The sequence below is a fragment of the Parasteatoda tepidariorum genome, chromosome 7 (assembly GCF_982258835.1).
Source record: "Parasteatoda tepidariorum strain Cologne lab strain chromosome 7, Ptep-v5.0, whole genome shotgun sequence".
NCBI classification, from domain to species: Eukaryota; Metazoa; Arthropoda; class Arachnida; order Araneae; family Theridiidae; genus Parasteatoda; species Parasteatoda tepidariorum.
Window position 1 is genome coordinate 19,689,518 of NC_141761.1, and position 14,434 is coordinate 19,703,951.

Here is a 14,434-nt window from a genome sequence, read left to right on the forward strand (position 1 = left end):
CTAATTAATTAGTGCTAACTATTAATTAAGTTACGAAACCAGACACAAAAACGTACTTTCTCTGAATAAACATGTATTTTTTTTTACATATTTGGATTCCTGACCTTCAAAATAGGGGGGGTAGACAAAATTTCGAAAAAAATGGGTTGTAAATTAGGTGGCAATAAGGATTTATATATCTGGCGATGGTTTAAAAATATGCCAAATTACCTCGCCATAGAAGGGGAAATAATTTATAACAACCATAAAGAAACTGAATGAATGACAAGATGGGAAAAGATAGTGCTTCTCGTTGCTAAGCAACCAAAAGAATTTTTCGCGTTGCTTTCTGGGCTTTTTTTTTTTTTTTTTTTTTAAATCTCCTTTAAAAAGGAAATTTAAATAAATTAATAAATTATTTTTGATTCTCCAAGATTACAGAATCTTTGAATTTTTATCTGACATTATTTATTTTTTTAAAGCTGTTTTAATGTAATTTGTATGACAGTTTTGAATTAAAACCAAATTTTCATAAGTTATCATAAATTTATGAAGAGTTGTAGGGTTAAATGCTTTTGCCCCTCACTTCGAGTTTCTTAGGAAAGGAAAAAAAAAAGCGATCAAGCAAAGGTGGACCTGAAAAAAGATAACTATTCTGATGCATAATCGCAAAATTTTATAGAAATCACGGTATTTATTTTCGATAAAATTGTAAAACTTAATAAATGTTATATGGCATTTTAAAAGCATTTTGATATATATATATATATATATATATATATATATATATATATATATATATATATATATATATATATATATATATATATATGTAGAAAAAACTTGGGAAAAATTACAGAACAATAAAAAAGGGGGGAAGAAAAATAATAATAAAAAATAAAACTGCAAGAAACCGGAAAAAAAAATTCCGAAAAAAGGAAAAAAATTTCTAAAAATATCCGGAAAATAAAAGATATAATCTTTTCATCAGCTTACACGATTATATCAGCAAAAAAATAGCACTTTCTATTATTGTATCAATATAGCCAAAGTAAAATATATCAATGCAATAGTTTGAGAAGCACTCAAAAAAATTTTACAAAAAAATTACAAATGTAATGGAACACAATAAGTAAAAATATCAAGCGAAATCAGAAAATTAAGTATAAAGAAGAAACAGAATAAAACATGAAACGAAATCTATAAAGCGAGCTGCGAATTCAAATGAACTTATTACATGAAAGTGAAATTTTTAAAGAATGATTTAAAATATTTTTGAAAAAGATAGCCACTTTACAAAATATGAAACCAAAAGCGGAAATTGAGCTAAAAGCTTAAATAGAGGGGTTTTGTAGTAAAGTGCGTTCTTACTGCAGTGTTGTAGTGCGTTTGATTTGTTAGTTACCAAGGATGGGCCCGAAAATGGATGTGAGCAAGGAAATATTTATTATACTGGATAATTTAAAGAAGTTAACAATTAATAAATTTAAAAAATTAATATTTATTTAAGAGAAAAAAATAGAAAGGAGAAAGAAACATTAAGATTAAGATTAAGGCGATATATAAGATGTAAAGAAGTTTTAAAAAACTCTACTCTAAACTCAGCTGCACGACAGCCCATGGAGGGCCAAGGCCTACTGTGCCCACCTCAGTTTTCTGGACCTAGGGCTCTGGGGTGCAGGAGCAGATGTTCCGGTCAGGTGGTCAGCCGAACGCGGAACCCCCAGTGTTTAGTTCCCAATCATGCTTGGTATTTATTTATCGACCCACTGAAGGGATGAAAGGCTGAGTCAGCCTTGCCCGGCCCGAGGAACGACATCGCGAAGCGCTACCGCTCAGCCACCGGGCGAAGTTTTAAGATGATTAAAAATGTTGACTACGCATTCGTATTAATAATTATAAAATATATATTCAAGAAATTGATAAACATATTATTCCAAATCTATGCATACGTATGTATATTATTGAAATTGTATCAGTTATTGAAAAAGAAAATCAAAAATTAAAAAATAATCACATTAAGTAAGCACAATCTGGTGCATAATCATATTCTATCAGATGCACGCCTTTATAAAACTAGACATTCGTTGAATAAAGTGTTTTTTATTCAAAATGTTTTATTCATAATTTCTTTACTGAATTACAAATAAATTATTAAATGACTAAAAAGAAACATCGTATTTTATAGTTTGAAAGAAATAAAAATAAAAAGATTAGCAAACGATTATTAGCGAAAAAAATATGAATGAAATTTTACACTACGCGCGCGAAGTCAAGTTCCTCGCAAGTTTATCACATTTTAATATTAATCGCCCCATTTAATCATTTTTTTATTGTCGCCAAATTATTTTTTTAAAAATAATTAATTTTAATTTTTTTCAGATTCTAATAAATAAAAACAGTTGAAACTTTAGATTTTTCTATTGAAAAATATGTAGATTATTATGGTATAAAAAAATTCATACCTTATTATTCAATATTTTTTCATCCTCACTTTAATTAAATAATAAAAAATAATAAATAAATATTAAAAATTATTTTTTTCATGAAATTATCTTTGGGTAAATGAGTTTTATGAGTGGGTGCAATTTTTTTTTGAATTGCTTCATTAGTTTTGAAAATATGACTGAAAACGCAAACAGCGAAATTAACATTAAGGGGTACGAACTTTGGATCGCTCTCCTGACCAAACTATGGGGACCACATTTCCCAGATTGCGGCTACCCCCTATATTTTGAAGGTCAGGAATCCAAATATGTAAAAAAAAATACATGTTTATTCAGAGAAAGTACGTTTTTGTGTCTGATTTCGTAACTTAATTAATAGTTAGTACTAATTAATTAGCATATTTGAGGTCACCCCCGGGAACCATTAAGATTGACACTTAGATAGTGAAAATCCGATCATTAGAACAAAAGTTATTCAGGGTGATATCTTTTTTTTTTTGCTGACTGTACAAGAAAAAGAGGACGGCCAAACCTAAGATTTTTAGACTGCCTTGAAAAGGACCTACAAGTTTTAAGAATTATAAACTAGAAAACCTTGGCTAAGGGAATAATGTTTTGGCATAGGCTTATTGAGAAGGCCAAGGCCCATCCTGGGCTGTCGTGCCAATAAAAAGAACAATCAATAATTAAGCAGCAATTATTAACTTGCATTTAATAAAAATTGTCTGTTAGAAATTTTTCGTAAAACAAACTTAAAGAAAGCAGCGATTTGAACTGCATTTCGTTTAATATATTATATTATTAAGTCTTTCATACTAAGTAGAAAATCAAAGTATAGGAGAGAAATGTTCCCAAATTTGCAGATTTGTGTGACTGCAAGGTTAATGTTTTAAGAACAATTATAGCTAATGAAGTTTGATATACTCACAATATAAAATACAATGTATTAGGTTATAATAATGAAATAAGATTTTAGAGTGAGCTGAAACTTATGCTAAAGAATTTTAAAAATTCCGAAAATATAAATTTAGAAAAGAAAAAGAAAAAAAAAAGAAATATTAAAACAACTATTGCTCTTGAAGTTGAATTAAGAAAAACTGTTTTACAGAACATGGAAGGAAGTGCTGAAAATTTTAAAGAAAATAACTTATTAGAGGAAACTTACTCTTGGTTCCCATACTAAATATTGTGGATCAACAATAAGTTCTTGAGGCTTTTTCTTATTAATTTTACACATGTATGATTTTAAAACATCCTCATCAACTGTTACTACATACCTAAAAAAAAGATGAAAAATACCATATATTTTAAGGAAAAAAATGCATATTTATGATACAACAGAATTTTATGGAAGATTTATCTAAATGTATATTTAACTTATTTAAATTAAAAAATTATTTTTATCTGCCTTCTTAACCTCATTAATAAGTCTTAGAGTGTTTTGAAATTAATACAAAACTTGAATTTGCACCATTTGTGAAATAAAATGCTGCTTAAGGAAAAAAAAAAGTTCAGAGTTATTGTGAATGCAGCACTACTGAAAAGAACACGTTTTAATTGTTGACAGATTTTGATTCAGTCTCTAATTGTGTATTTACCCATTTTAGTAATCATAACTGGCAGCCAAGATCCTGCAAACTTACAGAATAAGATTATTTACTTTTGTTCTTATTTAAGTTCACAACCACCCATGCTTTCAAGGGGTAAATTTAAGCATTATAACAATGAAATTCAGAAACATTTATGCAAAACGGTCATCAAAAATGCGCATTTGAGCCAGCAAAACTCTGGATGCTATTTACCTTCAACATTATTCTATTATACTTTTTACATTAATAAAAAAAAAAGGAAATTTTTTACTTAAATACTTGTATTTACTACTAAAATGACTTCTTTCATAATTTTTGGGATGATCTGCAGAAAAGTAGTCATTCAATATCATCTCTTGTGAGCCATCATAATATAATTGGGGGTGGATCTGATCTAAGGGGTCAATGAATACCAATGCTATTCGAAGACAAACTAATTGAAAGAAGATTATCAAGGAATTTGGCGGCTCCTTCCAGAGAACACATATTTCACATGATTCGTTTGCATTATAAAAATTGTTTGAAAGAATGACAATTTTAACCCTTTGACTACTAACAGGACTAATTTGTCCCAACAAATGTTTAAAAATTACTAATGGGGGGAAGAGCACTTAGAAACTCATTGTAATATATCCCAGTCGTAGAGTCGTACCAAGTATACGTGTTTCACGTGTCAAATATCCCCTAGATGGTGCTAAAGAGTTTCTTGCAGGAAATAGTAGTGTGATTTTGTGCTGGGACAGATATATCCCACTAGTATTCTTCGTTGGGACAGATATATCCCACTTTTATTCTTCATTGGGATTGTTATGTCCATTCATATTTTCTCAAATAAACATAGAAAAAAGAACAAATATGAGCTGTCCAACGTGTAATGTCGGGTTATGCAAAGATTGCTTCACCCTGTATCATACCATGTAAAAAAAAAGTCCATATAAAATTTTTTTCTGGAATGATAGATGTGCTTGTAGTGAGTCGATCACTACAGGTGGGACTTATGTATCCCACCATTAAGTACGGCCGGGACATATATGTCCCAGCCTCTAAATTGATAACCGCTTGTCAGAAAAATCCCAAATACTAAATTTGCCGTACTTGTGACCTATTTTGTCCTTTTGAATAATAAACGGGACAAAAAAAATAATTTTTTAAAATTTGTAGTCAAAGGGTCAAATATTTTACACATAAAACAAATAAATTTCAGAAACTTTAAATAACTTACTTTCCTGCTTCATTCCTCTCAACCATATCAAGAAGGGTCAAAGTAGATACAACGTCGAGAAAAGTCATACCAGTTGCCTTGCATATACCTTAATGAAATACACAATTTATCACCATTACAAAATATTTATGATCGAGGAAGTATATGCTTCAAATTATTTTAAGTGTAAATAAAACTTGTAAAGGTTTATTTTTAAAAGGAAAAACAATATAAGATTTTTGTGAATGACTTTTATGATAAATTTAAAAAACTAAGAATTTTAAGTTTTAAAAAACGAATTATTTAGTAAGTAAAGATTGATTCTAAATCAGAGCTTTATTCATATAACAAAAAGTTTCATAGAACAAAGTTTTTTTTCCGTTAAAAAAAAAAAATACTTATTAAAAACCATCCAATTGTAAATAAATTGAAGGTAAAATAAATATGTAATGAAGTCATCTATTTCATATTTATTCTGTATAGAATTTTTTGTACATATATTCACAATGAATCAAAAAATGCAATGCATACTAGTATCTCAAATACATGCAAAAACATATAATTCTCACTTTTGATTGTAATTTTTTTGTGTCGATCAACTTTATTCAGATGCGACAAAACAGAAGATTCCCAGTAAGAAGTGTAACAAATGCGTCCTACTGTTGACAAAGGTTTCTCTGGCGTACCGCACCTACCTTCAGTTTTTGATAGCAGATAACCTTTAAAAAATCAGAAAAGAATTATACACTAAGAACAATAAAATAAAAATCAAGCACCCATTTAAAAATAGGTGAACTTTAATAGTACTACAATCATTTTCTCAGTTGCAATATCAAACAGGGTTGGCATTTCATCCGAAAGAAACACAAATTTTTTCTAAGACACTGGAAGAATGAAAATAATCTGAAAAACTGGGCAAAATGGAAGAAACTAAAATTTACCAACACAATTGTTTTGAAATAAGTTTCATAAGAATAGTTTAAGACTAAACACCAGATCAATTAATTCTATGGAAAAAGATCTTAGTACCATCGGCATCAGCAAATGGAGAAACCTAGAGTCTGATCATGCCATATGGAAATGATTTGTTGCAATGGCTCTGGCCTGTACTAGGATGTCATAATGCAGAATAGTACCAAAAAGTAAAGTTTTTTCCTCTACTTTTTTAAAAAACTCATTTAATATTTTTAATTGTTTTATATAGAACTTTGAAATGTATAAATCATTATTTAAAAGTCAGTTTGAATGTTTATACTTAATAGAATTTTATTATAAAATTCAGTTATTATGCTATTTGTTACAGTTATTATGCTATTGGTAATTGTAAATTTAATATATATATACTGTATTGTAGTGTATATGTTTTATGTGATTTATTAATTTTTTTCTTCCAATTATTGCTTTTTAGTTTTCCCATTTAAAACTAAGGTATCAAATTGGATTAAAAATGAAGAAAAAAATGTACTATTTAAAAATTTAAAGTAATTTCTTTAAAAAAAAAAGGAAATGTAAAATACTTAGTAATTATTTAGTAACTCGAAGGGCTTGGGACAATATAAGTCGCATTTCCAAATCGTTCAGGAGAGTGTTTTTCGTTTAAAATAAACACCACAATTTTTCTTGCACTCAATAAGATGCTTCTGTCCATTGTTTTTATTTAATTGCTCATAAATTTTTGAAACTTGTTAAGTTCCTATATGAAAACAATATAAAGGATCAGTCAAATGTAAATAAGTCACTTTGGGAAAAAGCGTGGCTTATCAGTATATCACCCCAAGTCCTTCATTTAAATTTCACTAATAACTGCAGAATAGGTAATGGGGAAAAAATGAAAATAAGAAAGAAAGAAAACTACACTAAATGTACATAGCTTACTGAAGTCAATAAGAAAACGTCCATAACCCTGCCTTTGATGTTGAGGCATTACCATTATGCAAGACACATTGTATCTTTGTTGGCAAAATCGTTCCTGTTAGGGAGAAAAACATCAAATTAAAATGTCAAATACAAATAAAATTATAAAAACTAAACTATTTATTTAAGATAGCTGATAAGAACAGGTGGATTTTTTTTTTAAAAAAAAGGGTGAAAAATAAAGACAATATTGAAAATGCTTTCATCTATTCAACATAAGCACATTATATAGATACTTTCATGATATCATGTAGCCTAGTAGTTAATAACTCAGCCACAGATATATATTTTCAATTTGCATCACTTGAAAAAAAATACAAGAAAACTTTCTTGTTAATTAGTTTTTCTCTATTATAGAAAAAGTAATTTTATTTTGTGTATGAAAACAAGCTAATCTCAAGACTTTAAATTTGTAATCTAATTGTATTTTTAGTAAAAACTAGATAAGTTATAATTTAGCATACATTTACGCTAGTAAAAAATGACAGAGGTGAAAGTTGTGAATATCCCAAAGCCACAATTTCTCATAATAAAAAGGGAGTGTCCCAAGAATTTATCTACATAAAAAAATAAAATGATGACCTCTACTCCCTGATAGAACACCTTTACACCCTTTTCTAGTAAAGTTGGTTGAAACAAAACCTGAACAAAATTAAGAAATATAAATTATTATTTAAAGATTTTTGATGATTGTCAAAAAAGTAAAATTAAAACAAATAATCTCACTTTACTAAGAATTATCAACTTTTCATCATTAGATACTAAAGAAGAGTAGTTTGTTCCTTAAGCTACACATATAATGCAAATTTAATTTAAAAAAAATAATTTAACTGCTAATTGCTTTATAATATTGGTTTTATTAATTAAAATTGACTGCTAATAGAATTGATAATAAACTACAAAAACTTAGATAGAAAAGATAATATTTTTACATTTACTAAATTAAATGTGAAAAACAATTTCAAAAAATATTGATTTGCTCAATCAGCTAAATAAGAGGAAGATATCTTAAAAAAAAAAATTTTTTTAATAAAAGTTTTTTAAGCATAACAACCAAAAAATCTATTGAGGAAAATGACCTTTGTTATTTTTATACAAGGAATAAAATTTGAAAAGTTAGTCATTATAATTCAAAATTGTATGATAAAACTATGGTAATGAATAAATAAAAGAATATTTATCATCTTTGGAAACTATTAACCTTAAAAAACAGTGGTTATTATTTTTATTAACATAAATATATCTTTATGAACATAGTTATTAGTTTTCACACTTAAATAGTTTCATTTATCTATAAAACTTTGCAGTGCATGTTTAAACACCAGTAACCACAAGCAAGAAGAGTAAAAAGAATTACCTTTGAAAAGTAACCAACTAAATGGCAACCTTTCTTATCATTTTTAGTCAGAACATAAAATAAGAAAGGTTCAACATCATAAAACAATGTTTTGTGATCTAAAAACAATTTTGCAAGTAGGCACAAATTTTGGCAGTAGGTCTTGTTAGATCCCCCATCAACTTCAAAAACACTCAGATCTCCTTTCCTGTATATTTCATCAGCTGGAGGATGCCTTAACTTGCATTTCAACTGGAAAGGGAGAAAAAAATTTTTTCATTAAAATTACCTTTACTTTAAAAACATTAGATTTCGATTTAATAAACCAGTCTATTTATAATGCAGTCAATTTATAAACCAGCATATTTACAATTAGGGGGGGAAAGATTTAAAAATTAAACTTTACAAATATATTAAAAGCTTATTTAATATATTTATATCTTATTTCAATTGTTTTAATTTACATTGGACATTTTGATCAAACAGGAGCTAAATTTTTTTTTAATCTACTAAAAAAAGGCCCTTGCTTCTTGCTCCCGTGAAAATGATGGGGCGAGATTTAGTTTGCTATTTCTCGCTCCCGTGATATTGACGGGCTGGAGTGTTCAGTAGTAATGCGCCAATAAGAATAGAACTAATTCATTTCTTTTGCCCGTAAAACATTTTATTTCTCATTTTACACACCTGATGGCAGTACCAGGATATTTTTAAGGTAATTGTAGATAGTTAGTTCATTTTAAACTAGTTGCAGCACTAATCAAATACATAATACAAATACAAAAGCCAAAAAAATAGGCACTTTTATGACCGTTTTCTTGAAAATTAACCGATCGTTAAGGGGTTAATATAGTGGTGTTTGATTAGCAGAATTATGACTTAAAGATTTAAAATTGTCTCATAGTTTGTAGAAGTATGTACAACTTCTAATATTACACTGAGTATCAAGGATAAATTTAATTACATACAGAAATTAAATTTAGGAATTTATATTTGACGCTAAAATTTTGCTATTTAAGCATTTTGCGAACTAAAATATTTAATTTAAAATAAATGTAAATACCGTATATTCCGGCGTATAACGCGCACTTTTGATACAAAAAATAACATTGGAATTTACGGGTGCGCGGTATACGCCGAATATAAAAAATCATAGATTAAAAAAATTTAAATATAGAAAAATACTTTTATTTTAAAGAAATAATGTACCTTTACCTAAATGCTTTATTGATTTTCGTTATTACATAAATAGTTCATCATATTCGTCTTCCGTTATTTCTTCAGGTACGTTATCACAATTTGTTTCGTCTTCATCATCTGTGTTACCCTCATCCATAAATAAACAGTCATCTTCTGATCCGTCCAGATTATTTGAAATGCTGCATTTTTTGAATGATTTTCTAACCATCTCAGGTTTAATTTCATCCCATGCTTTTAATATCCATTCGCACACTGTTTCCAAACTAGCATGACGCATATGTCCTCCTTTCATAAAGGTTTTCTCGCCCTCCAACATCCAAGTGTTCCACTGTTTTTTTAAGTTTGCTTTAAATGGTTTGTTTAAGCAGACGTCCAATGGCGGAACTAATGGTGTCAATCCGCCCGGAATAACTGCCATATCGGTGTTAAATTTTTTCAACAATTTTTTTGTATTATCTGTGAGGTGAGACCTAAACATATCCCACACTAAAAGGCTTTCTGGTTTTCTTAAGCAACCAGGACGGATTTGCCAGACATTTTCTACCCAAAATTTAACACCATTTTCGTCCATCCAGCCTTTTTCGTGGACATGAACAAAAATACCTTTAGGAAAATTACATTTGGGAAAAGTTTTTCTCTTGAAAATAACCATTAGTTTTAGTTTCGTTCCATCCGCTAAACAAGAAAGGGCTACGGTGAAATGAGATTTTTCATGTCCCGTTGACAGGTTTGACTCCCTTTAAATCAATTGTTTTATTACCGATCATGTCAAACATGACTGGGGTCTCATCCATATTTCCTATTTGCAAAAGTAAATATTCCTTTTTTTTCCGCAGTTCTATAATATATTTTTGAAAACTTAACAATTTGCTATCCAAGTCTTTTGGTAGTTTTTGTGATACTTTGGTTTTTTCACGTAGAACTAAATTTTTTCGAGCCATAAATCGGCTACACCAACTCACAGTAGCCTTGGAGTTTTCACTCTCATGTGTATTAATCTTTGCCCATTTTAGAGCAAACAAGCGAACACAGTTTCTTGTTACAATCAAGCCGTTTTGCCGATTTTCCAAAACCCAGTTTTCTACATTGTTCTCTAACGCCGGCCATTTTGTTAGTCCTGTACGCAATGCACACTTATCCTTAGGCATATCCATTATTTTTCGCTTCATTTTTCTTCCATTCACGCACCGAGCTTTCGCCAATACCAAAATGTCTCGCCGCAAGCCCCATTTCCATTTTCTTTCGCAAATTGAATTACTTTACATTTAAATCCAGCGCTGTGTTTGTTTCGTTTGATAGGAGCCATGTCTACTACTAAAAACTACACTGAATTCTTAAAGCTTACAATGTTTACTTTTCAAAGGCAGGGCATCAAATGGAATAACGATTTGTCTCCTGATTTGAGATATGCTTTTGAGACATACACAATAGACAGCATTCCAGATACCCCTCCCCCCCTTACTTCTGGAATGTGGTGAAAGACATTGTTGCAAACACCTGCACTGCTGAATACAACAGTCTCTTTTCTCAGAATCACATTACTCTTTCAACTCTACCCTCACATACATGTCAAATTCAGTTCTTTTATTTTTGCAAAAGATGGGGGGAAAAAACTTTTTATTTACGATCTTGAAAGACGAGATATTGCACATGTACAATCCAAATTTTCGTCCGCGTTATACGAAGAGTATATCTTAAAATTTAAAAAAAAGTATGAGAAATTACGGGGCGCGTTATGCGCCGGAATATACGGTAAGTACTTTCAACCTTAATTCATAATTGAATAATAATTTAACACGAGTACAAACTCATTGAAAATTGTTCCTAGATCTTCTGACCCCACATAAAATAATTTCTCAAAGAATTTGGATATAGTGAACATATTGTTGGCTCCACAAACAGGTAACTATAAGGTTTAACTATTTCTATACTTAATTTTTTAAACATATGCTTTTTAAAAGCTTGATTTTATGAAACAGGGATAATGATTTCATTAAAAAATAGTTTTAACATGGTTGAATTTGACTAGACCTTTTTTACAACCTAGTGATTTTAAAAGTGTCAATCACTGTAAAAGCTTTCTTATAATACAAACATTTCCGCATCAGTCATTTTCTTAATCTTTTATATCTTATCTTAACTTCAAAGACATTTTAAGTGTTATTCTTTAACATTGTTCTAAGTCTAAAATTTATTTTATAAAAGTACCTGATCTTTATATTTTTAGCTAAAATATTTAGGCTTAATGTCACAAAATAGATATTTTCAATTGATACTTGCTATTTTCAAGGTTTTTAACTATTTTCTACCAAGTTTTCTTTATATTATAAAATTTTGCCAGTTAAATTTCAAACATCTAAAACTCAAATTCTTTTTAGAGGGACTCAAAGGAATGGATAGCTCGCTTTTGACACAGATGATACAGGTTTCAAGTCTTCAATAGTAACTAGTTGATTTTCACACTGTTCATGTTCTGTGTTATTGAACTAATCACAGAAAGCACATGAAATATCCCCAGTGGTAATCTTTTGATAAGTCTGAATGAAGTTTGGCTAACCCTAGTTCACTTTTTTACCTAACACAAATGTATTCATTCAAAAATATTATGAGAATTAGCTTGCCCCTAAACTTCACAAAAATTTCATTGTATACTTAGATAGGTTTAAAACTGCAATGATACGAAGACAAACATTATTCTCTCCAATCTACTTTGCCGATACATGATTATAAAATATAATAAATAACGCAAAGACAAGAGGACAATTTAAAACCCTACAAATTCAACCCTTTCGACCCAAAAGTGATATATACGTCCCAAAGATTAAACTTTATTCCTTAATGCATAAACAAATCCCCATTTTGCATGGTTTTTTATGTTTTCAAGGTTCTTTAGGCTTTAGGGAATAAAAATATGACTAAAAGAACTTGGCAACACTCTCATATTCAAAATGGTGTTTTTCTGATTGCAAGCACGCCAGTCAATCTCGTTTGATCAACATATTTTCTGAATTTTGAGGTAAGTACAACTATATTGTTGCCATATTTTGAGAAAAATAGTTACGGTTGTTATTAAGTAATAATTGTTCCTATTTAGTATCCGATTTAAGAAATTTTGACACATTTTGTTTTGTGGGATATATTCTACAAATTGTATATTTACTGGGACAATATATCTCATTAGTGATAAGAATATTATGAGACAAAATTGTAGTTTTTGTTTTTATTATTTTATATTGGCGATTTCTGGTTTTTATAACTTCTGATAAGAATAAATAATTAAATGCAATTTTTATTATTTATTCCCATACAATATATAGGTAATTTTGCAATATTCAAGACGATTGGGACACATTGTCTCAGGAGATTTTCCAGGAAAACAGGAAAATTTTAATCTCATAGTACATTTATTTAAATATGTCAGCATTAACAGAAACTATTTTTCATACTTAAATTTTAATGCTGCAAAAGTCGGGTCGAAAGGATTAACTGAAAAAAGTTCACAAGCTGCTTAAGCGAGTTATAAAAAATGTCCTAAAATTTAAACATTGATATTATCATTTCTTAAAGTTCAAAAGTAAATAAATAAAGCAAATCATATTACTTTCTTATTAGATAAATAATAATTATAATGACACAGTCATTATAACATTTTACTTCCACAAGACAGTCTTCAATTTTCATTTCTGGACATACATATTCAGCATTTGTTGTTATTTACAAAAACAAAGATCAAGCAATCACATAATTTTTTAAAAATATATTTATTTTATTTTAAAGAAATATAATAGATTAAATTAAATAAATTAATTTCAAGACAAAAATTGAATTAATAATAAATTAAATACATACCAGATGCCTTTCTAATGTTTTCACAGTTTTCATGAATCTTAGGCAAAATTCACAGAGGTATAATTTTGATAACCTATATGAAGATATAAAAGAACAAGTTTTAAAGTTCAACAATAACATACTGTAGAAAAATTATAAAAATAAATGAAAGCAAATTAATATATATATATATACATATATATATATATATATATATATATATATATTTTCTTTTAATAACAACTGTGTCATAACTTTGCAACTGCATTGTGAACTATGTATAATTAATAATATATTAATAAAAACTGTCAAACAAGGATACATTTAGAAATACATTTCATTATTTGGTAATTTACACAATGCAAATTACATAACAGAATTTAAATTGAAATTGCTTTTTTTTTTTTTTTTTTAAAGTTTTTGATAATTTAAAACAAATTTTTTGATATGTGTTATAACCAAAACCAGTTCTAACAACACTACAATCTGGTATAAGGATAAAACCAAGCTCTAATTTGGCTGCAAAATAAAACTATTTTAGAGTTAAGAAATCACAAATTTTTTTTTATTCTTTTGAATGACTTTAAAGTGATTCAGCTACAAACTAAACTCATAAAAGTATAAACAGTTATTGAAAATAAAATATCAAAAGTAGTTTTATGTCTAAATTTTAGAAAAATTTTAATTTCTGTATTAAAAATATGAATTACTTTGAACAAGAAAAAACATGATAAAATTATAAATTTGCATTATTTTATGAAATAAAGTGAACTAAATCTAAATTCTTACCTCAAGTAATCTTTTGGATAAGGTGAAGAATACAATACAGATATTTCATACTTCCCAAATTGTAACAATGAAGGTCTTCTAGGCGTCGGAGCTAAGCCAACTCTGGGGCAAATAACCTTTAAAAAGTTAAATAAAACATAACATTAAACCAACT

At 28.4% G+C, this 14,434-nt stretch overlaps 1 protein-coding gene across 2 annotated transcripts in view; it reads right to left on the reverse strand.

The window, feature by feature from the left end:
* Window positions 1-14,434, reverse strand: part of LOC107436490 (uncharacterized) — a 42,731-nt gene that overhangs the window by 11,400 nt on the left and 16,897 nt on the right. For both annotated transcript variants that reach the window (XM_043054298.3, XM_043054300.3), the window contains 7 exons: window positions 14,281-14,396; window positions 13,513-13,585; window positions 8,488-8,718; window positions 7,092-7,185; window positions 5,786-5,935; window positions 5,238-5,325; window positions 3,592-3,703 (listed from right to left, as the gene is read on the reverse strand). In XM_043054298.3, the coding sequence (XP_042910232.2) occupies window positions 3,592-3,703; window positions 5,238-5,325; window positions 5,786-5,935; window positions 7,092-7,185; window positions 8,488-8,718; window positions 13,513-13,585; window positions 14,281-14,396 (864 nt within the window). The remainder of the gene's footprint in view (window positions 1-3,591; window positions 3,704-5,237; window positions 5,326-5,785; window positions 5,936-7,091; window positions 7,186-8,487; window positions 8,719-13,512; window positions 13,586-14,280; window positions 14,397-14,434) is intronic.